The following is a 21,536-nucleotide window of genomic DNA, read 5'->3' as shown; positions in this document are numbered from 1 at the left end:
TAGCACCTGGCACCAGGCGCACCTACGACCCAACCCAATCCAACCCCACCCAACCCCGACTTGTTACCCAAACTAAACGTCAACTCCCACTACTCTACTCGCCGCCGTTCAACACAGCTCCAACAACTCCAACTCGTGCATACTCGCATCAATCAACTCTACAACTCTCAACATTGCGTGCCTGCCCAATCCCCCTCTACCCCCACTCGACACGCACTCGCGCCTCGTCGCATCCGTAATCCGCATTCCGCCCAAAGGTCCGACCGCCCCAATGGCCGCCGCAGAGGTAAGTCGGTCGATATCTGCCTTGTTACACCCCACCCCACCCACCACCTCGGCGCCGCCCCCGACTCGCGATCGAGCCAGGCTCGCTCCTCCCCACCTACCACCCCCGCGATTGTTGCGCCGCTAGCACATCTCCGTGCCCACTGCCCACATTGGCCGCATTTGGAGTGAGACGAGTGTGGAGGTCTCGCTTCGGGAGACGCCGCTCGTGTGAACGGCGCCGTCAACGGCTGCGCAACGTTCCCATCCACTCGCCACTCTGTCAATGGTGACTAGTCGTCTCGTCCCTGCAGCGTCCACGCTACAGAGAATGTTGTCCTTTGGCTGCCATAGTGCCGCCCTTGACCTCGCGACCCCATCCTTTCCCAGACCACCGCCACCCCAACACCGCCGTCGACTGGCCAGTGCTAACGCGTGTACCAGGGCTCCACCGTGCCCCCACTGGCAATGCCTTCGCAGCAATCCCAGCCATCAGCCTCGACCGGCCCGTCGTCGGTCGCAACGTCCGTCTTGACGGAAGATGAGGAGGATCTCGAAGACTACCGCCCAGGCGGATACCACCCTATCAACATTGGTGACGAGTTCAACAGCGGGCGATATCTCATTGTCAGAAAGCTTGGATGGGGTCACTTCTCCACCGTCTGGCTCGCAAGGGATAACAAGTGGGTCGCAGACAACCAAAACACGCGCTGACTTGGTAGCACCTCTCGTCACGTCGCCCTCAAGGTCGTCAAGTCGGACGGCCACTACACTGAGACTGCACTCGACGAGATCCAGCTGCTCAAGGCAGTCACCACTGCGTCCACGTCACATCCCGGCAGGTCACATGTCGTCGGCCTGGTCGACGACTTTCGTCATGATGGTCCCAACGGATCTCATGTGTGCATGGTGTTCGAGGTCCTGGGCGAGAACCTCCTCGGCCTGATCAAGAGATACCAACACAGAGGCGTGCCCACACACATTGTGCGCCAGATCGCGAAGCAGATTCTCCTTGGTCTCGATTACCTCCACACGGAATGTCGAATCATCCACACAGACCTCAAGCCCGAAAACGTCTTGATCTGCATTGACGACGTCGAGTCGGTCGTTGCGGCCGAGCTTGCGTCATGTCCCGCCGCTGTGCCGACAAAGCTCGTCGGCGTGCCCCCCAGCCAGGGAAGAATGGGGAACCAGACTCCTCGAAAGGAGAGCATGTTCATCGTTGGCTCGCAGCCCCTGCCCAGTCCGAGCTCGAGCTATTCCAGCAGCCCCATGCTCGACAAGTACGGCTTTGGCATGAGCAAGATCTCGGGCGCCCAGCTTGGTGGCAAGAGCGCACCAGCTGCCCCAGAAGCTTCTTCAACGAGTGCAACTGCCCAGCGATCGGCCACTGCCGACGCAATCGGCGATGGGCTAGGCAATGTTAAATTGGGCGAGAGCGATCTAACCTGGGAGAAGACAAAGCCACCAGCTGTCGTCCCAAAGCCAAAAGGACCATCCCTTTTGTCTCAGCAGATGAATCAGCCACCTGCCGACGCACCAGCACCGCCTGCGGCGGCTGGCCCGTCAACATCGACGACCGGCACCCCCGCACACACCGTCATTTCCACACCAGCCACTACCCCCGACGTCGCAAAGGGCGAGGAGATTGCCAGCAAGGTCTCGGCCTCGCCCACAAAGCACATCCCCAAGGGATTAACCTCGCCTCAGCAGCACCACCTGAACAACCTCCAGGACCATGATGCCCACCTGATCCCACCAGGAGAGCAGCTTGCCCCTGCAGCAGGCGACCCTACTACCCTTCCTCCCCCCTTCCCTTACGACCCCAAGAGCCTCGAGCGGATCACGGTCAAGATTGCCGACCTCGGCAACGCATGTTGGGTTGACCACCACTTCACCAACGACATCCAGACCCGCCAGTACCGTTGTCCGGAGATTATCCTCGGAACACGGTGGGGCCCGAGCGTGGACATCTGGAGTGCCGCGTGTTTGGTGAGCCGATAGCGCGCGTGTGGAATCACCTGCTGACTGGCCAGATTTTCGAGTTGTTAACTGGCGACTACCTGTTCGACCCTCAGCCGGGAAACAAGTACGACAAGGACGACGACCACATTGCGCAGATCATGGAGCTCCTTGGCGAGATGCCAAAGTCTCTGGCACTGTCGGGCAAGTACAGCCACGACATGTTCAACCGACGAGGCGAGCTCCGCCACATAGTCCGCCTTCGATTCTGGCCCATGCTCTCCGTTCTCAAGGAGAAGTACCTCATGGAGGCAGAGGAGGCCGAGCTCCTCACCTCGTTCCTACTCCCCATGCTTCACTACTACCCCGACAGCCGTGCGACGGCCGCCGAGCTGGTCAAGCACCCTTGGCTCGAGGGTGTCGTTGTCCAGGGCGACCTCGAGATTGCCCAGCAGCTTCACGAGCGCGAAGTGGAGCGATTGCGAAACCAGGAGAACAACGGCAGCGCACGACCACCAGTGCCCCTCGAGGAGATTATCAACCTCGGCCCACCTGTCGCCGGTATGGTCGGCATGGGCCGGATCTAAGTCGTGTGCGCAGGCGCAGACGACATGGACGACAAACGACGACGAACGATTTTTGGGAGGAGCGGCAAGACGAGACGACATGGGGAGTAGTATCACGACGACAGCAAATCGGTTGTGCAGTAGATCCATCGAGGGGACAGCAGCAGAGTATCAACAGCAAGTGTGAATGATGACGACATTGAGCAAGTAGCGGGCGGCGGCGGGTTGCACGAGGTCATTGCTCGTCAGGCGCCTGCGGGCGCTTCTATCCAATAATTCAGCATGGTCCGCCGGTTCAAGAGCTTATCTATCTGGAGAGTGGGCCAGGTCTGGCCTGATAAGATGGCTCGGCAGCGGCAACGGCAACGACACTGCGGCGGCGGCTATCATCAGAGACGTCATTGTGCGTCATTAGCACGACCTGGTTCAACCATCCGCCATCCGCCCTCCCCATCCCCATCCGCCACCACCACCAAACGCACATTTGGGCCGTACACCGGTCGAGATATACCTCGTTTGCCGATTTATTTATTTTCTTCTTTTCTTTCCTGATAGAGTGGGCCGCATGTACGGTTATTGAATGATGGGGCGTTGGGGTGGGGGTGTGGGGCGGTGTGGCGTGGGGAACGTGGCGGGTGGGATGGGGCCGACGAGGCTAGAGCGTACACATGGCACAGGGCAGTTAGAAGCGCGGAATGGAAGCGCGGAAGCAGCGGACGGCGAAGGCGGCACACAATAGACGATCTGATGCATCGACAGATATGGAGGGGGGCGGGGTGGGGGTTGAGTTGAGGGTGGAATTGAGAGGAGGGGGAGGAGTGCGTGGCAGAAGCGGCAGCCTCGACGGCGCCAGCTCGCTGCGCTCGCTGACTTGCTCACTCGAGCTTGCCAACCTTCTCCGCCTCGCGCGCCTTCTTCCTGAGCGCGCGCTTGCGAATGTCCTTGTGCATGGACAGAATGACACCCACGCCAATCGCCTCGGACACGCCGCCAAACAGGCCGACGACGTAGTCGAGGAGCGCGTGCGACGGGTAGGGAGTCGAGTCGTAGGGGCGGCCCTGCGCGCCGCGGGCCAGCCCGATCGAGCCGAGGGTGGACGCGACGAACGCCTTGGCGGTCGGGACGGTGATGGACGCGCGGCGGATCTTGCTCATGTTGCTGACGACAAAGGCGGGGAAGACCATGCGGAAGAGGACGCCCTGGGGCTCGACCTCGGTCGCGACGGCCGTGTTCCACGTCTGCAGGCCGCCCTTGGTGCAGCTGTAGGCTGCGAGCAGGGCGCTGGGGATGCGGCCCGACAGCGAGCCAATGTTGAGCACGAGCGACTTGGGCGCGTGCGGCTTGTTTGAGCGCTCGACGAGCTGGGGCAGGATGGCGCGCGTGAGCTGGAGCGTCCAGGAGATGTTGGTCTGGATAATCGCGTCGATCTCGGCCGCGTCCGTCTCGGCAAAGGCGACGGGCATCTCGTGGCTCGCGCCGACGTTGTTGATGAGCACGCCGAGGTCGACGCCGGCCGCAGCGGCGGCGATGCGCGCGACGCCGGCGTGGAGCCCGGCCGCGTCGGCAGCGTCGGCAACAACAGTCTTGGTCGGCACCTTGTACTTGTCCTCTGGGGGCGCGTTAGCGCTGGTCTGCTCAGCGGGCGGCGCACGCACCAATCTCCTTTGCGAGCTCGTCGAGGGCCGTCTGGCGGCGGCCGACGAGGACGACGCCAAAGCCGGCCTTGGCGAGCTGGCGCGCAAACTCGAGCCCGATGCCCGCCGTGCAGCCGGTCACGAGGGCGTACGTCGTGCTGCGGTTCTTGTGCTTGAACTTGGCGAGCTGGGGAGTGAGCGAGCGCAGCGAGCGACCCGCTGCTGCTGCTGCTGCTGGGCAGGCTGCCAGCACCCGCGCGACTCACCGAAATACCGGGGATGACCGTCAGCTCGGCGAGCAGGCGGAGCCACGACCACGCGTAGCGGAGGAGCACGGCCGCGCCGAACGCCGCGAAGAGGACGGTGTGGAGGGGGGCATCGAGGACTGGGCGGGCGTCAGCAACTCGTCGACGACAGGCCAGCGGCGCCAGCCAGCCACGCCACTCACTGATCTCGTACCCGAACAGCTTGAAGCTGGGGTGGCTGCCCGCGGCGATGTGGATGGTGTCCGAGCCCATTTTGCGAGGTGTGGGAAGATGCAACGTGAGGTTGATTGAACCTGACGTCGATGTCGACGCGGTGAGAAGTGGTCATGACCCGCCGCGCCCACGTGAGCCGCCCTGGCCGAGTTGGCTGCTGCCGCTGCTGCCGCCGTCGCCGAGCTGACACAAACACGGGGCCCGGGGGCCGGGCCGCACCGCGCTGCGCGGCTCAAGAATACATGCATACAGTGAAAGTGCTATGAGGGGTGTGGGTGTGGGGGCTCGCTTGGCATGGTGCATGCGGCGGGCTGGCGGGGCGGGGCGGGCACTGCACGGCGTGCCGACTATGCGCGGTCGTTGCTCTCCGCGCCGACGCCCGCGCCCGCCGCCGCCGTCGAACTCGACACGAGGCTCGTGCCGCCGTCCGTCTGCCCCAGCTGCCTGGAGCGCAGCAGCCCGAGGACGAGCGACATGCCTTTGCGCGCCTGTGGTGTCAGCTCCCAGCTCCGCCGCGGCGACCACGCCACTCACCATCTCGGTGTTGCCCTCAAACTTGCCGACGCCGTAGCTCTCGATCTTGTTGCGGATCATGCTCGACCAGCGCCCGCCGAACTGCGAGCGCACCTCGGCCGTGGTGTGGTGCGTTGTCGACCTGGGCCCGTCAGCTGCCGCCCAGCCTTCCCCCGCGCCCGACGTACCCGTCCGGCCCGGCACACAGCTCGCCCCCCTCGATAACGTGCATAAACTTCTTGAAGCTCAGGTTGCCCTGGCGCACGCGCAGCCGCGGCTGCATGTGGAACGCGTCGGCCGCAACCTCGGCGCCCCAGCCAGGCGGGTCGACCACGCTCTCCTCGAGCACCCAGGCGTCGAGCCCTCGCCCGCCCGACGAGGCAGCGCTCGGAAGCCACTTGCTCGCCCAGGCCGGGACCAGCCCGCGCTTGAGGATCAGCCGCGTCGTCTTGACCCGGCCGGTCGCCGGGTCGACGGTGCGCTCCAGCACGTCGACGCTGAGGACGTGCCGCGCAAACGGGTTGGGGTAGCGCAGGAAAAAGGCCAGCAGGGGTGTTGGCGGGGGCTCGGGGCTGCGTGTGTTAGCGGAGACTGGGAGGAGAGCGGGCCAAGGCACCACCCACTACGTGTGCGTCTTGCTGTAGAAGCGGACCATGGCTGGTTGTGGTGGGCGGCTCGCGCTGTGGCAAGGGGAGGAGCTGTTGCGGAGGTGGAGATGGAGCCGGCGGTGGCGGGCCTCGAGTCTCGCGGGGGGGACGTTTTGCGCCTTCTGTGATGTGCTGTCGAATTGACACCTGGTCGCCTGTCACCTGTAATCAATAGTGTTGCTGTTGTTGCTGCTCGTCGTTGAGTCGTTGCTGTCGACTGCTCGTTTATGCTCGTCGTTGTGCGTGCCGTTGCTTGTCGTCAGTCCTGGCTGCCGGTCGCTTTCTCCACTTTCCCACTGAAATCGGCCTTCGGCCAACAACGGCTATGCTTCAGTCGACAATTTGCTTCCGTCGCAGCTGCCGCAAGTCCAATCCGCTCGCAGGCAATGTATCCATACGTCATAGGAAAACAAAACGACTGGCGCGACCAGTCCAACAGCGAAGACACCGAGACATAATCTGCTTGTCTGCACACTAACCCTCGCCTAGTCCCACTCGTCGTCACTCTCTTCGTCGTCGTCAGAGTCTCCGAGATCACCCTTGCGGCGCGCAAGAGCAGCAGCCAGCGACGAGGCCAAGTCACCGCCGCCTGGGACGTGTCAGCAGGCAAACATGGACAACCAACAATGCACTCACCACCGCTATCAGCAGCCACGGCTGCAGCAGCAGCACCGCCAGCAGCAGCACCCCCGATACCAGCGGCGGCCGGGGAGATGTGCTTCTCGCTGTCGTCGACCTTGCGCAGTTTGTGGACGCCCTGTCCCTGGATGGAGGCGAGGAGGGCCGAGCGGCCGCCGCCGTCCCCAGCGGGAGGGCCGGGAGCAGGAGGAGGGGGAGGCGGAGGAGCAGAGTGGCCGGCCGGAGGAGGTGGCGGGGGAGGAGGAGGAGGGGCCCCCTGTCGCGGGCCCGGCGGCGGAGGCGGAGGTGGGGGAGGAGGAGCACCACCGCTGGGGCGGGGAGGAGCTGGCGGGGGAGGCGGGGGAGGAGGAGGCGCGGCCTGGCTGGCAGGGCGGGGAGGGGGAGGTGCAGGCGGAGCAGGTGGAGCAGGCGGCGGGGCGTTCTGGCGCTGCGCAGGTGGAGGTGGCGGCTGGTTGCGAGCCGGAGGTGGAGGTGGAGTGTTGCGCGCAGGCGCGGGAGGTGGCGTGTTGCGGACAGGCGCGGGCGGTGGAGGCGGCGGGGTTGGAGCAGGAGGTTCCTCGTGAACCGTCCGACGAGAAGCAGGCGGGGCTGGTGGCTGCTTGCGACGGGTCGTCGGTGGTGGAGGGGGTTGCCGTGCTGGCTTTGAAGCTGCTGCTGCCGCCTCTGCCTCTGCCTTGTTCTGCGCAATGACCGCGTCGATGCCGCCCTGCTGCTCGACGTAATCGCGGATAAAGTCCTCATTGTTCTCGATATCCTTCTTGCTGATACCCTTCATGCTCAGCTGCTCGAGCAGCACCTGCCAGCTAGGGTCGACGCCGCTGGACGAGAAGCCCTTCTCGGCGTCGTAGCCCATGTGCGCGACGTGCTTGAACGAGCCGTCCTTCTGCGGCGTGTTAGCGGCTGCGCTACCGTCAGTTGGAGCCAAGACGCACCGGCCCAGAGATGAGCGCCTTGTCGATCTTGCCCTTGATGCGCTTGCCCCACGACTGCTTGCCGCCGCTGCCGCCGCCGGCATCCTTGGTGACCTTGGCTGCGGGCGTCAGTATTATCCCTCCGAGGCACGCGCAACTCACTCGCATACTTGGATCTGTTGGCCACCTTCTTGTAGAACTCGTGGGCCTCGTCCTGCGCGGCAAAGACAAATGCAATTTGGGCATCCTGGCTGGGTTAGCTCGAGGATGCAGTTTCAACCCAACGCACATCTCCTGCCCAGGAGTGGAACCAAGGCTTGTCCTGGTTGTACTCAATCTCGTTGGGCAGCTCGTGCTCCCAGACGACGCCGCGGTTGCGCTGCAAGGTTAGCCGCGTGTCGTTGTCCGCCCCGCGCATCGCCTCACCTCGAGATCAACAACCCGGAACCACAGACCGCCCTTGGCCTTGTCCGCGAGGAACACTAGGGCTCCGGTGGCCCCACCGTACTTCCATCTGGCCTGTCAGCTGGATCTCCTTCCTGCGTGAGTTCGGCACCCACGTCGACGAGCCTGGCTTTGCCGTGTAGATGCGTGCTACGGCGACGGTGATGATCTTATTGGAGGAACTTCCACCGGTGGGAACGGCGCTCTTGACCTTGCTCTTGTCGTCTGACGAGAGTGTGCTTGACGAGCCCATGGTGGTGGGTGCAAGCGGTGTGGGTCAGCAGCGAGTGGGTGAATGCGACGTCGAGGTGGGGTGCTGTCGACGGTGTGAACAATGTGAATGAGTGGATGGGCGACGAGGGAAGGTCGCAACGAGCAAGGGGGGTGAGTCGTCCCAAGCGGCATCCGTTGGCACCGCTATGTCCGCGTCGTCGCAGCCAGCCACGCCGCCGCCGACCAGCGCTCACCCAGCGTCTCGTTGACGTAATGCGGGGGGATAATCGGCCAAGGCGTCATAATTCATTTTTCTAATCACGGTTAGGTGCCTCATTTCTAATCAGACTGTATTGTCACTGCGGCAGTGGACGGCCCCTTCCGCCGGACCGGTCTCCGCCTGCCTGCCCGTGCGCGTCGCGCCAAAGGCGCTCTCACTGCCGTCGCTGGCTCGCTCGCATGACCTCATTCACACTCCAGTCGTGTCCCTCCCCCGTCCACGCCCACCACCCTTTTCCATCCCGAAGCCACTCTTTCCATCTCACTCTCCTTCCTCTTGTCAACAACACACACTCGCAATGGAAAACGCCATATTCAAAGGGGACAACAACCCCAACGCAATCCCAGTATGGGGCGTGTTCGCAATCTTTGCCGCACTCGTCGGACCCCCCATGATACTCTTTATCCTTTTTGCCCATCGCACCGAGACTCGCCCCAGCAGGCATCGCACGGCCACCCTCCTCGTCCTCGGTGACATTGGACGCAGCCCTCGCATGATGTACCACGCCGCGAGCTTGGCACAGGCCGGCTGGGACACCTATGTCATTGGATATGGCGGTGGGTGACAGCTTCTTACTTGGACTGACCCACCAGACACGGCACCGATCCCGGCACTGCTCGAGACGCCGCTCGTACACCTGCTCCACCTGCACAACCCACCAAAGCCGCTCCTTGCGCTGCCTTGGATCCTCCGGGCCCCTATCCGTATCCTTTACCAGGTCATCTCGGTCATCTACCTTGCCATCTTCAAGGTCCCGTGCAACACTCAGATCCTTCTTGTCCAGGTACGGGCTGTGGCATGGCTGTGGCCTTCGCTCACATCCCAGAACCCGCCCTCCATCCCTACCCTGCTTCTTGCCCAGCTTATTTCCGGGACGACGCGATCCAAGCTCATCATCGACTGGCACAACACCGGCTACTCGATCCTTGCGATGAGGCTTGGCGAGAAGTCGCCCATCGTCCGCATCGCCAAGTGGTGCGTCGGCTGCCAGCGTTTGTGGCACTGCTGATTCTCTACAGGTTCGAGCGCTACTTTGGCCAGGATGCTTACTGCCACCTGTTCGTTACACGTGCGCTGGAAGAGTTCCTCGTGAAGGAGTGGCACCTTCGGTAGGTCGGTTTCTACAGTGCCAGCTCACACGACCAGCGGCCGCACTGCCGTCCTGCACGACCGTCCACCATCGCAGTTCCGCCGCACTGAGATGATCAACCGGTTAGAGGTAGGTGTTGTGATGTTGTTTTATCACTGACCTGCGCAGCTGTTCAAGCGTATCACACCGGAGGTCCGGCCACCGCTGCCCGACTTCATCAACACCAAGGACATCAAGAAGACAGCGTTCACCGAGCTGACGCCTTCGGGGAATGTTGAGCTTCGCGCCGACCGCCCTGCGTTCCTCGTCTCGTCGACGTCATGGACCGCCGACGAGGATTTCTCCCTGCTCCTCAAGGCTCTGGACATCTACCAGAAGGCCAAGTCTGCCGGAAACAAGAACCTGCCTGTCGTCCTCATGGTTATCACCGGCAAGGGCGCTCTTCGGAAACCCTTTGAGGCCGAGGTTGCCAAACGTGAAAAGTCGGGCGCCTGGCCTGACGTGGTGGTTCGCTGCCAGTTTGTCTCGGCCAAGGACTACCCCATCCTCCTTGGCAGTACCGACCTCGGCGTCAGCATGCACCAGAGCAGCTCGGGCCGCGACCTGCCAATGAAGGTGGTCGACATGTTCGGCTGCGGCGTGCCGGTGCTCGCTCGTGGCTTCCCTTGCATCGACGAGCTGGTCAAGGACGGCCGCAACGGCCGTGTCTTCAACACCGCCGAGGAGCTGGGCGAGCAACTCATTGTAGGTTTCGGGAATCGTCGCAGTGCTAACCTATCAGGACACGCTCGAATACTTCCCCAAGTCGGACAAGCTCACCCACCTCCAGTCGTTCTTCCAGGCAACAGCGAACCCCTCGTCGGGGTCCAGGCGGCTGAGCCGCTCGTCGCCCGACGCCAGTGAGCCAGAATGGTCGACATGGGATCAAAACTGGGACCTTGTGATGAAGCACAATGTGCTCGACTTCAAGAAACGATAACCGCATAACATCTGTACTAGGATCTAGGATACACTTATTGCATGGTTGATTATGGCGGTGTATAGCAATGGCTACATTGTCCCCGGGCTGCTGTCGGCATAGATTCCACGAAGATAACCAAGAGAGAGGTTCGATAGGCTCAGCTTTGCTCCTGCGGCGCTGGTGCAGGCTTTTCTGGCTCCCCAGCAGGCTTGTCGGCGGGCTTGGAGTCTGGCTTGGAGTTTGGCTTGCCGACAGGCTTATCGGCCTTGGTGTCTGGCTTGTCGACTTTGGCGTCTGGCTTGCCGGTCTTGGTTTCAGGCTTGTCGGCCTTGCTGCCAGGTTTGTCGGCCTTATTTCCAGGCTTGTCGTTTCGTCTGTTGGGGCGCGGCTTGTCGCCAGACTTGTCACCAGCCTTGTCTCCAGCCTTGTCACCAGCCTTGTCGCCAGCCTTGTCGGCAGGCTTGTCGGCCTTGTCAGCCTTGGTGGCAGCTCTGCTGGGTCTTGCTGGCCTGTCGCCCTGCACCTTGCCGTCTGGCTTGTCCGCCTTGCCGGTCGGTCTCTCCTGCCTGTCACCCTTGCCGCCGCCTCTGCCGCCTCTACCGCCTCCGCCTCGAGGCGGCCTGTCGTTTGGCTTGTCGCCGCTGCCACCAGCCTTGGCGCCAGCCGTGTCCGCCTTCCCGCTCGCCGGCTTCTCCACCTCCGGCTTCTCCACCGCCGGCTTCTCCACAACCCTTGCGGCGCGGTCCTTATCCTCGGCCTGGTTCTGCAGCAGGAGGCTGCGGATCCCTGCCAAGGGCCCACCCTCGCGCACGCGCACCTCGCGGCGCACGCGGGGCTCGGGTGACGCAGCCTCGCCGGCAGCCTCGGGCGCGGGTGCTGTTCGCGGCGACGCGGTCGCAGCAGCCCCGCCCCGGCCCCCTCGTCCGCCGCGCGGCGACGGCGCCTCAATGGGCGGCGGGAATGCCAGCCCAATCGGCCCCTTGCGCCCGCCCTGGATCGGGTGCGGGTTGGCCGGCGCGCGCGGCGAGTACGTCTGGTACTCGCTCGTTGTGGACGACTGGCGCGAGGACTGCCCCCTCGGTCCGGGCCCGGCGCCGCCCCCGCGCCCGCCTCGCGACCACCGCAGCGACGACGAGGAGCCCGCGTGGTCCAGCAGGCGCTCGGAGCGGCGCGGCGTCACTGGCGCTGGGACCGGCGCTGGTGCTGGCGCGGGCTCTGGCGGCGCCTGGTTCTTGTTCCACACTGACGTCGGTTTGGACGGCGACGTCGGCGCCTCTGAGGCCACAGGCTTGGCCAGTGCCGGCTTGCCCCCTAGGGTCGGGAACGCCGCCTCGTCCTTGACGTCGATCTTGAGGTTGCCGAACGCAGCCACGGCGGCCTCCTCATCGTCGTCGTCCGACTCCGAGTCCCAGTTCCGGTGCTCATGCTTTGGCTTGGCCGCCCGCTCTGCCTCGGCGGCGTCGGCGGCCGCCGCCAGCGTGTCGAGGTTGGCCCGCCCGCTGCCGGGTACGACACCGCGCGCGGCCTCGGCGTCGCGCTGCCGGCGCGACTTGAACGCGCCGACGTCCTCCTGCGGTACGTATCCCGCGCGCACCTTCTGCTCCTTGCGTACTCTGCGGCGTGAGCGGGTTGTGGGCTGGAGAGATACTCACGTTCCGTCCTTGCGTTTCGAGGAGGGGATGACGCGCTCAAGGGTCTGCGGGTCGACGACGATGCCGCTTGCCGTCTTCTCGGGGTTGAGCGGCGGCATGGCGGGCGAGTCGGTCATGGTGGGGGAGGAGAGGATAGGGGAGGGGAGGGGGAGGGGTAGATGAGGGATGGCAATGCACAGGGAGATGAACGATGGACGATGTGATTTGGACTGGAGCAATAGATTGCTTGCGGCTGTCGGTGCTGTCGGTGCCGAATTCGGCGGTGGCCATCCAACAACACTCAACCCACTTTGTTTGCAGGTGGCATTGTCTGTGCACAACAAGACTCCACATGCGTCAAAGTGGGTCAAACGGTGCGGCAGCGCGACAGAGGACAATGCAAGAGGTCTTGGAGATGCACAATGCAATGGACCTCGCATGCATTGCTACAGTGCGCTCGCACTCCTGCACAACATCGGACACCTCCATTCCTCATTAGCCCAAGCCCCACCCCGAGCCTAATGCCCACCGCCACCAAGTTCTAATCGCACTCGAGTCACGTGACGAAATTCTTTGGTTCGTGACACACAACTGTCTTCGCAACAAGTCGATACATCACTCTTTCTCTCGTCTGCACCCCTCTCCACTCGATCCTGCGCCGCCGCCCCGGCCACAGGCGACAGCGACATGGACGCGATCAACACGAACGGCAAGGATGCCGTCAGGCTGTGCGAGCACATTGTGCGGCACGCGTTTGGCGACGTCGTGGGGGTGGGTCTGCTCCTAGCGATTGCTCGTGGCGATCACTGCTGACAACCCAGCGCGTGGCGTCGACGCTGCTCAACCGCGGCCGCTGTTCCGCCGCCACCGTGTACCGTCTCGCTGGCATATCGAAGCAGACGGCCAACGCTGCGCTCCTCATCCTCATTCAGCACAACCTCGTCGGCTCGACGGGCGCGTCGCACCGCGACCTGCCAGAGGAGGACATGTACGAGTTTGACATCTCCGAGTGCCTGCTCCGCCTGCGCTGGCCACGGATTCTCGCGCTCACGGAGCAGAACTATGGCGACGAGGTGAGTGGAGAGGCGTGGGCGGCGAAGAGGGCGCAGCTGACGTCCCAGGCGCTGGCGGTCGTCCGCCAGCTGCTCATCTACGGCAAGCTCACGATGCCCGAGATCTTGACTGTCAGCAACGCGACGGCGGACAGACAAAGTGGGTGTGCAATGTGTCTCCCTGGCTGACCCACCAGAAACGCTGTCGCTGCGCAAGACGGTCGTCCTGTTGTTGCGGCGAGGGTACATTGAGCCCACATGCGCCGAACTTTTGGTTCTGCGCTCGGACCAGATTGACCGGCGGTACAAGGTGGGTACAGGGTGGGGTCGATGTAGTGCTAATCGTGGCAGGCCAAGCTTGTGGAGAAGTCGGCATCGGCGGGCACGAAGCTCCACTCGGTCAACGTCCTCGCCGAGCTGAGGCGAACGGCAGCACACGAGATCGACGAGGAGCGCAAGCAGTTCCGCGACCCCTCTCGAGCCCTGCGCCAGGTGACCAACAAGGTCGGCAAGAAGGGCTCGTCGAGCGCGTTGAAGACCAAGGACAAGGTCGACGACTTGGATTTCGAGGTACACGACCACATCCCTGTTCGAGTCAACTATGACAAGTTCAACGTCCTGATCCGAAACGAGCTGCTGGTCAAGGCCGCAGAGGACCGTTGGAACGTGGCTGCGGCCGAGGTGCTGCGTGCAGTGCTCAAGGCGTCTATCGACCACCAGAAGGAGCCGAAGGAGATGCGAACGGAAGAGGGCGTCGGCATCAACAAGATTGTTGACCAGATTCCGACCTCGCAGCACAAGATGCTCATGGCTGGTATCACCGGAGTGGGCAGCAAGGGCATCCCCGAGATTGTGCGCCAGTACCTCGCCGTCATGTCTGGCGACGACCTGGCAACAGATCAGACGGGATCGCGGTTCCTGTCGCACTCGGAGCACTCGAGCCCGGTGTACTGGGTCGAGATTGAGAACATTTGCACGTCGCTCAAGGAGAGCCTGCTCATCGAGCTGGTGCGGGAACGGATCGACGACAAGGCTGCACGGGTGCTTGCCGTTGTCGCGCGTGCGCACTACGCGAGTGAAACGATGGTGAGTAGTTGGTCTGTGTATGCTGAAGCTAACCACCAGGTCCGCGACTGCGCCATGATTCCGCTACGCGAGGCGAGGCACATCCTGTCCGAGCTGCAAAAGCTCTCGCTCATCGAGATCCAGGAGGTGCCCAAAACGGCGGCCAAGGGACGCAACATGTTCCCCGGCAGCGACTACCACCTGTGGGGCATCGACCTGCGCAAGGCGTACGGCTTCTTGCTGTCGGGAGTGTACAAGACGCTCGCCAACATTGTGCAGCGGCGATCACGCGAGATGGAGAGGCGCGCGGGGCTGCTGGCCAAGCTGGACCGGCCTGACCTGCAAGGGGCGATCGAGCAGTACCTCAACGCCAAGGACCAGACCGACCTGGCCGAGCTCAACAACGCGACGACGATGCTGTCGCTGGCCGAGACGCGGACAGATCTGGTGGTCATGATGCTCAGGGACCTGCCCGGGGGAGTGCCCCCGCGGTGATGCGCCGGGTAGCGACGATTGATCAGACGATATAGACACCGCATGGCATTGGTATTATTAGGCAGCGAGAGCGAGCGCGAGCGACGTCGACGGGCTTGGCGGGCGCGACTAGCCTGCGCCACAAGGCTGTGAGCATGGTTAACAAGCTAATGAAGAGCCGCGCTCACATGTTCCTGGGGTCGCACCAAGTGAGACACGGCACGGCCAAGTAAGCCGATGGCATGGGGGGGCACATAATACCCGAGGCGGACGAACGTGGCTGCAAACTGCAATGCTCATCCTCCCCCTCCTCCCCCTCCTCGCCGCGACGTCCGCCCTGGCGCAGCCCTCGGCGTCCGGCACAGCGACCTCTCCCGCGCCCTGGCGCACGCCGGGCCCCCACGCCGTGCCGGGGACGCGGCTCACGTTCCCCGCGGAGGGCGACTACTGGGTCGCGAACGGCAGGCGCGGCCGCGTGGGCGTGGGACGGGGCGTACAGCAGCGCGGGGGAACGCAGTGGATCGACCTCGCGCACGTTGACACGGCGCGCGAGGCACAGAGGATGATGCTCATCGCGGCGTGGAACGTGCGCTTTGGGCCCGACGTGCCGCCGGCGTACGGCGGCGCGCACACCTCGCTCGGGCGGCCGTCCCTCAACCCCTTCCCCGGGCGGTGGGTGGCCGCTACCGCCGGGCTGACGGCAGAACGCTGAGCCCGCCCCCGAGGGGCGGGTACTACCTCGTCTGGGAGGACACGGGGGTCGACGGGCCGAACGGTGCGTTCGGGGGTGGGGTGGCAGCTGACGCCGACGCCAGTGACCGTCGCCGTGAGCGACGTGTTTGAGATCAGGAAGGTTGGGACGCAGCCGCGCCTCCCGGAGGGGTGGGAGCGGGGCTTTGGGCCGGAGCAGGCGGCGGAGACGGGTGGTGCGGCGAGCAGCGTGGCGGCGACGAGCGCAGCGGCGGGAGGCGGGGCCGCGACGACGGGCGGCGGGGCCACGAGCAGCGCCGAGCCGCGCGCCGCGCCGCTGCTCGCCGTCGTGCTCGCGGCCGCCGCACTGGCCCTCTCGTAACAGTACTACGATGCATGCAGCTCCCCCAGCGCCGCGTCGCGCGCCGCCGCCGCCGAGGCCGCGACGCAGGCCCACACGGCGCGGCGTGCGCGCCAGCCCGGGGCGACGAGCCACCAGCGCAGCGTGTCGGCGCCCTCCGCCCCGCGCGCGCACGCGAACGCCTCGGCGAGTGGGCGCTCAAACACGTCGTCGGCCGTAGGCCCGGGGTCCCACCCGTGTTCGGTGGCAAGGGCGTCGACGAAGGCGCGCGCCGCGGCGGCTCCGAGCGCGGCGCAGGCCCCGCGGGGGAGCGCGAGGGCCCGCAGCGCGCCGCACGTGCCCTGCAGCGCGAGGAGGTCGCCCAGCCCGGGGAGGTGGTGCGCGATGCGCCGGAGCACGGGCTCGGGGAGGGCTGCGAGGCCTGTCGGGCGGCGTGGCGACGCTGGGGGCGCGGGTGCGGGCGCGCCGAGCTCGCGCGGGTCCGGGGTGGGGGCGGGGCTGGCCGCCGGCGGCGCCGGCCAGCGCGGGATCGCGTACGCGAGCAGCGCGCGCGCCTCGGCGCCGGCTAGCGCGCGCACCACGCCGACGCAGTAGGCGTGCGCTGCGGCGCGGTGCCGCGTCGTGAAGGCCTCGTCGTCGTCGAGCCGCCCGGCCCGCGCCGACACGCCCAGCACGGCCCAGTCCGCCTGCCAGCCCTGGTCGAGCACCGCGCCGCCGCACAACGCGCAGGCCGGGGTCGGAGGACGTCCTTGCCCGGGTTGCGGATCGCACAGGTCGACGATCGTGAGCGTGCCGTCGCTGGCCGCCATGTCAGTTCTCGTTAGATGTCAGCGGCGGCAGCGATGGTGGTTAGAGCGTGGTCATCAGCAAAGAAGAACAACAGAACACCCCCCCACTGCGCCCGAACCACACACCCGCTTCCACGCCCGTCCCACTATACACGACCCATGCATACCCCTGGCACTCCCCCTACACCGCCGTGCCGAACACCCGGCCGAGCAGCAGGCGCCGCAGCTCCGGCGTGCCCGGCGTACCGACCATGGCCAGCGGCAGCGGCTCGCTGCTCTCGCCCTCACTCTCCACCTTCTCCTCCGTCTTGAGCGCCTCCGCGCTCTCGTCGTTCAGGCCCGAGCTCTTGAGCTCCTCGTTCTCGGTGCGCGTGCCGCCCGTCGTCTCGCCCGTCCCGCGGCGGTCGACAACACACATGCCGCGCGTGATCTCGCCGTTGCGCTCGACGCTGAACGCGCGGCCCTTGACCGCCCAGCCCGACGCGAGGTCCGACCTTCCGCGGTTCGCGATCGCGTACCACACCGCCACGGGGTCGTGCATCTCCATCGCGTCGGGCAGGCCAAACTTGGCCTGGAGGCCCCGCACGCGACGCAGGAACGACGTCGCAAACGCCTGCAGCGGCGTCGGAGGGGCCACGCCCGTAGCGTCCTCGCCGATCAGTGCCGGGTGGAGCAGATCAGAGAACGGGATCATGTGCGGCGACGTAATGTCGAGCGGCGCGAACACGAGGCGGAACGCGCCCTTCTTCACCTCGTCGAGGAGGAAGGCAAACGCGTAGGGGTCGGCAAAGCAGTTGAACTCGGCGACAGGCGACGTGTTACCCGGGACGTCGAGCGCGCCGCCCATCCACACAACCTCGGCGACGCGCTTGAACGTCTCGGGGTCCTCGCGCGCAGCCCACGCGACATTGGTAACTGGGGGTCAGAGTTGGTCGTCGCGGAGATCAACTCACGGGGACCAAGGGCGACGACCGAGACGGTGCCCTCTGGCTCGGCACGCAGCACGTCGAGGATCGCCTCCCAGCCCTTCCTTGACGTGAACTTGACAAACTCGTGCTCGTCCTCCGGCTTGCTCGGGGGCGGCGTGAACTCGGGGTGCGTCTCGCTGATGTTGGACAGGCCGTCGGGGCCGTGCTGGGCGTCAGCTGTGCTCCACAGCTGCACCCACGAAGTACGTCGCGACGTGCTTCTCGCCGCCGATGGGCCCGTCCTCGCCGATGGCCACGAGCGTCTTGTTATCGCTCGAGACGAGGGGGAAGCGCTTGCGCGACTCGGGGTGCGCGGCGAACTCGAGCCCGAGGTTGTAGTACATCTTGAGCAGGTTGTCAAACGTCATGGGCGCGTGCGTGTTGCCTGCGGGGTCAGCGATAAGCACTGCGGGGTGCAGCTCACCGTACACGGCGGTGATAAGCGCGACCTCGACCTCGGGCTGAGGCGTTAGTCACCGTCAGGCGGGGCGGGGGCGCGCCGCGTCGAGCTCACCGAGGACAGCGCGAGCAGGATAGCGAGCACATCGTCGACTCCGGGGCTGCGGTGTGAGCTGTGCGGCTCACGGTAAAGCTGCAGGGGCTGCGGGAGGCCCGTTGCAGCGCAAGACTCACTCGGTGTCAATAATAATCTTGTGTGGGGCCATATTGAGGACTGGGGCAGTGGACAGATTTGCAGTGTATGCAAGATGCGAAGGGGGGTCGAGAGATGCTGAATGCAAGATATAAAAGTTAATGCAATGCTAAACTGTGATATCCCCTCTCGCACTCGATACTCAATGTTATCCGCGTGGTCCGCGCTGGTCCAAGTCCGAGGCTATCGGAGGGGTGTCACTCGCTTGTCATGTTCCTGAAGTGCAATGCACCACACACCGCGCCGCGCCGCGCCACGCGCCGCCGGCGCCGCCGAGGTCACCGACATCCGAGCGAGGCGAGGCGAGCGGGATAGACTTCCGCCCGGCCTCGACAACTTTCGCGTCACTCCTCCCTCCACCCACAATGACCACCCTCGAGTCAATACTCGCAAACACGTCGCTCCCGCAGCACCCTTTCGTGGTCGTGCAGCACTCGCTAGCGGCGCCCGCATGGCCCCTCGTGCACGAGCTGCTGCGGCGCGGCGCGGCTCGGTGAGCTCCCTCCCGCCCAACCCAGCTGACAGCAGCGGCCCATCGCTCCTCGTCACGACGCTGAACGCTCCCGAGGCGTACCTCCCCACCTGGAAGAGCGGCGGCGGGCGGGCAGTGGATCTCAGCACCGCCGTCCCCGGCTTCTCGGACGAGACGGTCGACGTCGAGGCAAAAGTCAAGCAGGCTTGTGCGTACTGTTGGTATGATGGTGAGCTGACCGCCAGGCGACGCCCTGCCGTCCAGCTTCCAGGCGTTTGTCGACGCGGCAGACATCCTGAGCGAGGACTACTCGCCTGCCGTCGCGGTCCGCGTCGTCCGAACACTGTTGAACGCGGTTAAAGACCGAAAAGGTGCGCTGCTCTTGAGGGCCGCAGCGCTGACCCCAGCCCCATCTCGCCTCATCCTCGCCCTGCCCGCGTCCCACCCGCTCACGGACGACCTGATATCCGCGACCTTCTCGCCCTCGCTGGCGCTGCTAACGCCCGTGAACCCCCGCGTCGTGGAGCACATCTCGCGCGCGTACCTCGCCCCAGCGGACGACTCGCCGCGCTTCTGGCAGCTGCTCGAGACGGCGCGCGCCCGCAAGCTGGGCGACGACCTCGCCATCCGCGCGAAGGACGGTGTCGAGGTCGGCGCGCCCGAGGAGCAGGTCGTGCAGGTACTCCTCCGCAAGCCGACGGGCGGGGCCAAGGCGCTCGTGCGCGCGCTCGACGGGTTCCGCAAGGCCGCAGCGGGCGGGTGGGAGAGCGCCGCGCTCGACCAGGTCGTCGACACGCAGCCCGTGCTCGCGCCGACAGAGACCAAGCGTGCGACGACACACGCCGACCTGCACCTCCCGTTCAACCTCCAGCTCACCGACGCGCAGAAGGAGGCCCGCGGCGCCGTGCCTCTCCCGTACGCGCACCAGGGCGAGGGCGCCGACCTCGGCATGGGCATGGACTGGTCCGACGACGAGGAGGACGAGGAGATCTAAAGCTCCGAGGGAGATGAGATGGAGCGGGAGGCAGCGTAGCCACATTAGCATTGTTCACAGATGTACACTATTGCATGGGTATGAGTGCGGGGTATCGATGTACACGGGGGAGGGGTCGCAGCTATCGCGCGACGCTGGCGCCAAAGTTGCGGCCTCCAGTGCCGGGTACGCCCGTCTCGGATGTGGGCTCCTGCGCAGTCAGCTCGTGCCCGGCTTGTTCTGCCAGAGCGACCCACGCACCTGCTTCTGCTGCGCCATCTTCTGGAACTGTCCCCACAGCTCGGCGACAGTGTTGAAGTCCTTCCCGACGCCGTACACCTCCTCGAGGGTGCGGTTGAGGACGTTTGTGTGCGTGAGCAGGTCCTCGAAGCCCTGCGCGTCAGCTCGGCCTCGTCACGCGACGCACGCTCGAGATCTCCTGGATCAGCTTCTGGCGCTCGCGCTCAAAGTACGAGTCGGGCTCGGCCGGCTGCTGTGATGTCGACATTGTGGGGTGGGCGGTTGTGCATTCTCGCGCGCGCTCTTGGTTGTTGTTGTTGCTTGGCGGTACAGGGAGGGTCGCATAAGCTGGGGAGTCATTAGAAGCTGCCCTAATGACAGCCCACGTGCCAATTAGATCTCCGCCGGCTCCGGCCTCGATGGTAATTGGTTGCACCCCGTCGCAATCACCACGAGCTCCTATCTCACAGCTGTTATCGAGCACGCAGGACCACGAGCTCAGCCGACACGCTATACGAAACAATGTGTAACATCAGTGCCAGCCGCTATGAAACTAGAAAATAACGTCGTCGTCCTTGTCCTGGTCGAGCATGTCGCCGCCGCCCGCAGCGCCGCCCCCGACACCGTCATCCTTGTGCACCTCGCCGCCGGCAGCCTCGACCTCGGCGTTGGCCTCGGCACGCTCGCCCTCGGCACGCGCAGCGTCGCGCTTCTTCTTGCCCTGCACCTTCTTCAGACGGAAGAACTCCTCACTGGGAAGCGTCAGCGAGCACGGGCGACACTACTCACCGGTCCATCTCGTCGAGCTCCGAGTTGATGTACGAGATCGTGTTCTCCAGCCTGGGGATGACGACGTGCTCAATCGCATTGACACGGCGGTTGGTCGCGCGAATGACCTCGTCGAGGATGGTGAAAGCGGTCTGGGGTCAGCTGGACACTCGGAGACCGGCAGCTCACCTGGAGGGAAGCCAGCTCCACCAGCGTGCCGACCGCCTTGACGTACGTGTCTCGACTCCTCTGGATCTGCTGTCCACCACGACTGAGACCAGTGAGGTTGAAGTCTGTGTGGATCAGCAGGGCATTCAAGCGGCGCAACCCACCATTGCCGGTCGCGCTCCTCACGCCCTCGAATGCGGGGAGGACCACACCCGACACGTTCTCCTGCTTGGCCTGGACCGTGTAGCTCGCCTTGCGCACACTCTCCTGGACCTGGTATCCAATATCGCCTGCAGTGTACGTGACCTCGGCGAGGGAGAAGGACGCGAGTTGGAGGACGCGGCCCATGAGACGCTTGGCCTCGTCGACCTTCTTGAGGATCTGACGGAAACGCGTGGTGAGGGCATCACGCTTCTTGGCGAGGAGCGAGTGGCCAGTCTGGGCACCCTTTAGACGACCCTTGGTGAGGGTGAGGTTCATACGGGTGGGGCTGCGGGGTGGTCAGTCGGAAGTACATGGGGGAGGGCGAGATGACGCACAAGATGGCTTCGCGGGGGCCGGTGCCGGACATGCTGGGCGATCTGGCAGACTATGCACTGAAGGGGTGCTTAAGGGGGTGCGATAGTCGCTG

The 21,536-nt window shown here is 64.8% G+C and overlaps 13 protein-coding genes across 13 annotated transcripts; 5 read left to right on the top strand and 8 right to left on the bottom strand.

The window, feature by feature from the left end:
- Window positions 1–271: 271 nt before the first annotated feature.
- Q8F55_006769 (uncharacterized protein) lies at window positions 272–2,813 on the top strand (the record flags this gene model as incomplete). Its single annotated transcript, XM_069355220.1, has 4 exons — window positions 272–286; window positions 709–947; window positions 987–2,256; window positions 2,301–2,813. 4 exons carry the CDS (start codon window positions 272–274, stop codon window positions 2,811–2,813), a joined length of 2,037 nt encoding a protein of 678 aa, XP_069207291.1.
- Window positions 2,814–3,667: 854 nt separating this feature from the next.
- Window positions 3,668–4,944, bottom strand: Q8F55_006768 (uncharacterized protein; the record flags this gene model as incomplete). Its single annotated transcript, XM_069355219.1, has 4 exons — window positions 3,668–4,401; window positions 4,448–4,613; window positions 4,693–4,811; window positions 4,875–4,944. 4 exons carry the CDS (start codon window positions 4,942–4,944, stop codon window positions 3,668–3,670), a joined length of 1,089 nt encoding a protein of 362 aa, XP_069207290.1.
- A 308-nt stretch (window positions 4,945–5,252) lies between these two features.
- Window positions 5,253–6,073, bottom strand: Q8F55_006767 (uncharacterized protein; the record flags this gene model as incomplete). Its single annotated transcript, XM_069355218.1, has 4 exons — window positions 5,253–5,393; window positions 5,440–5,560; window positions 5,607–5,990; window positions 6,042–6,073. 4 exons carry the CDS (start codon window positions 6,071–6,073, stop codon window positions 5,253–5,255), a joined length of 678 nt encoding a protein of 225 aa, XP_069207289.1.
- Window positions 6,074–6,550: 477 nt separating this feature from the next.
- On the bottom strand, window positions 6,551–8,312 carry Q8F55_006766 (uncharacterized protein; the record flags this gene model as incomplete). The annotated part of the gene is made up of 7 exons (XM_069355217.1): window positions 6,551–6,654; window positions 6,702–7,587; window positions 7,637–7,734; window positions 7,778–7,862; window positions 7,905–7,994; window positions 8,042–8,129; window positions 8,176–8,312. The coding sequence occupies 7 exons, from the start codon at window positions 8,310–8,312 to the stop codon at window positions 6,551–6,553; spliced, it is 1,488 nt and encodes a 495-aa protein (XP_069207288.1).
- A 538-nt stretch (window positions 8,313–8,850) lies between these two features.
- On the top strand, window positions 8,851–10,621 carry ALG1 (mannosyltransferase; the record flags this gene model as incomplete). The annotated part of the gene is made up of 7 exons (XM_069355216.1): window positions 8,851–9,109; window positions 9,146–9,336; window positions 9,379–9,527; window positions 9,572–9,661; window positions 9,699–9,771; window positions 9,811–10,386; window positions 10,424–10,621. 7 exons carry the CDS (start codon window positions 8,851–8,853, stop codon window positions 10,619–10,621), a joined length of 1,536 nt encoding a protein of 511 aa, XP_069207287.1.
- A 139-nt stretch (window positions 10,622–10,760) lies between these two features.
- Q8F55_006764 (uncharacterized protein) lies at window positions 10,761–12,371 on the bottom strand (the record flags this gene model as incomplete). Its single annotated transcript, XM_069355215.1, has 2 exons — window positions 10,761–12,216; window positions 12,256–12,371. The coding sequence occupies 2 exons, from the start codon at window positions 12,369–12,371 to the stop codon at window positions 10,761–10,763; spliced, it is 1,572 nt and encodes a 523-aa protein (XP_069207286.1).
- Window positions 12,372–12,921: 550 nt separating this feature from the next.
- RPC82 (RNA polymerase III subunit C82) lies at window positions 12,922–14,846 on the top strand (the record flags this gene model as incomplete). Its single annotated transcript, XM_069355214.1, has 6 exons — window positions 12,922–13,005; window positions 13,056–13,307; window positions 13,356–13,446; window positions 13,484–13,596; window positions 13,638–14,372; window positions 14,412–14,846. The coding sequence occupies 6 exons, from the start codon at window positions 12,922–12,924 to the stop codon at window positions 14,844–14,846; spliced, it is 1,710 nt and encodes a 569-aa protein (XP_069207285.1).
- A 271-nt stretch (window positions 14,847–15,117) lies between these two features.
- Q8F55_006762 (uncharacterized protein) lies at window positions 15,118–15,897 on the top strand (the record flags this gene model as incomplete). The annotated part of the gene is made up of 3 exons (XM_069355213.1): window positions 15,118–15,497; window positions 15,530–15,600; window positions 15,641–15,897. The coding sequence occupies 3 exons, from the start codon at window positions 15,118–15,120 to the stop codon at window positions 15,895–15,897; spliced, it is 708 nt and encodes a 235-aa protein (XP_069207284.1).
- Window positions 15,898–15,902: 5 nt separating this feature from the next.
- Window positions 15,903–16,685, bottom strand: Q8F55_006761 (uncharacterized protein; the record flags this gene model as incomplete). The annotated part of the gene is made up of 1 exon (XM_069355212.1): window positions 15,903–16,685. One exon carries the CDS (start codon window positions 16,683–16,685, stop codon window positions 15,903–15,905), a length of 783 nt encoding a protein of 260 aa, XP_069207283.1.
- A 160-nt stretch (window positions 16,686–16,845) lies between these two features.
- Q8F55_006760 (uncharacterized protein) lies at window positions 16,846–18,297 on the bottom strand (the record flags this gene model as incomplete). The annotated part of the gene is made up of 6 exons (XM_069355211.1): window positions 16,846–17,579; window positions 17,618–17,798; window positions 17,833–18,017; window positions 18,057–18,093; window positions 18,147–18,192; window positions 18,266–18,297. 6 exons carry the CDS (start codon window positions 18,295–18,297, stop codon window positions 16,846–16,848), a joined length of 1,215 nt encoding a protein of 404 aa, XP_069207282.1.
- A 352-nt stretch (window positions 18,298–18,649) lies between these two features.
- Q8F55_006759 (uncharacterized protein) lies at window positions 18,650–19,750 on the top strand (the record flags this gene model as incomplete). The annotated part of the gene is made up of 4 exons (XM_069355210.1): window positions 18,650–18,777; window positions 18,813–18,964; window positions 19,002–19,127; window positions 19,164–19,750. The coding sequence occupies 4 exons, from the start codon at window positions 18,650–18,652 to the stop codon at window positions 19,748–19,750; spliced, it is 993 nt and encodes a 330-aa protein (XP_069207281.1).
- Window positions 19,751–19,871: 121 nt separating this feature from the next.
- DAD1 (Dolichyl-diphosphooligosaccharide-protein glycosyltransferase subunit dad1) lies at window positions 19,872–20,237 on the bottom strand (the record flags this gene model as incomplete). Its single annotated transcript, XM_069355209.1, has 3 exons — window positions 19,872–19,940; window positions 19,991–20,122; window positions 20,157–20,237. The coding sequence occupies 3 exons, from the start codon at window positions 20,235–20,237 to the stop codon at window positions 19,872–19,874; spliced, it is 282 nt and encodes a 93-aa protein (XP_069207280.1).
- A 285-nt stretch (window positions 20,238–20,522) lies between these two features.
- VMA8 (H(+)-transporting V1 sector ATPase subunit D) lies at window positions 20,523–21,476 on the bottom strand (the record flags this gene model as incomplete). Its single annotated transcript, XM_069355208.1, has 5 exons — window positions 20,523–20,721; window positions 20,759–20,889; window positions 20,927–21,030; window positions 21,070–21,395; window positions 21,445–21,476. The coding sequence occupies 5 exons, from the start codon at window positions 21,474–21,476 to the stop codon at window positions 20,523–20,525; spliced, it is 792 nt and encodes a 263-aa protein (XP_069207279.1).
- Window positions 21,477–21,536: the final 60 nt, after the last annotated feature.

This window comes from Vanrija albida (assembly GCF_041260175.1).
Source record: "Vanrija albida strain AlHP1 chromosome Unknown contig_5, whole genome shotgun sequence".
NCBI classification, from domain to species: domain Eukaryota; kingdom Fungi; phylum Basidiomycota; class Tremellomycetes; order Trichosporonales; family Trichosporonaceae; genus Vanrija; species Vanrija albida.
This window is presented reverse-complemented; position numbering and strand designations above follow the sequence as displayed.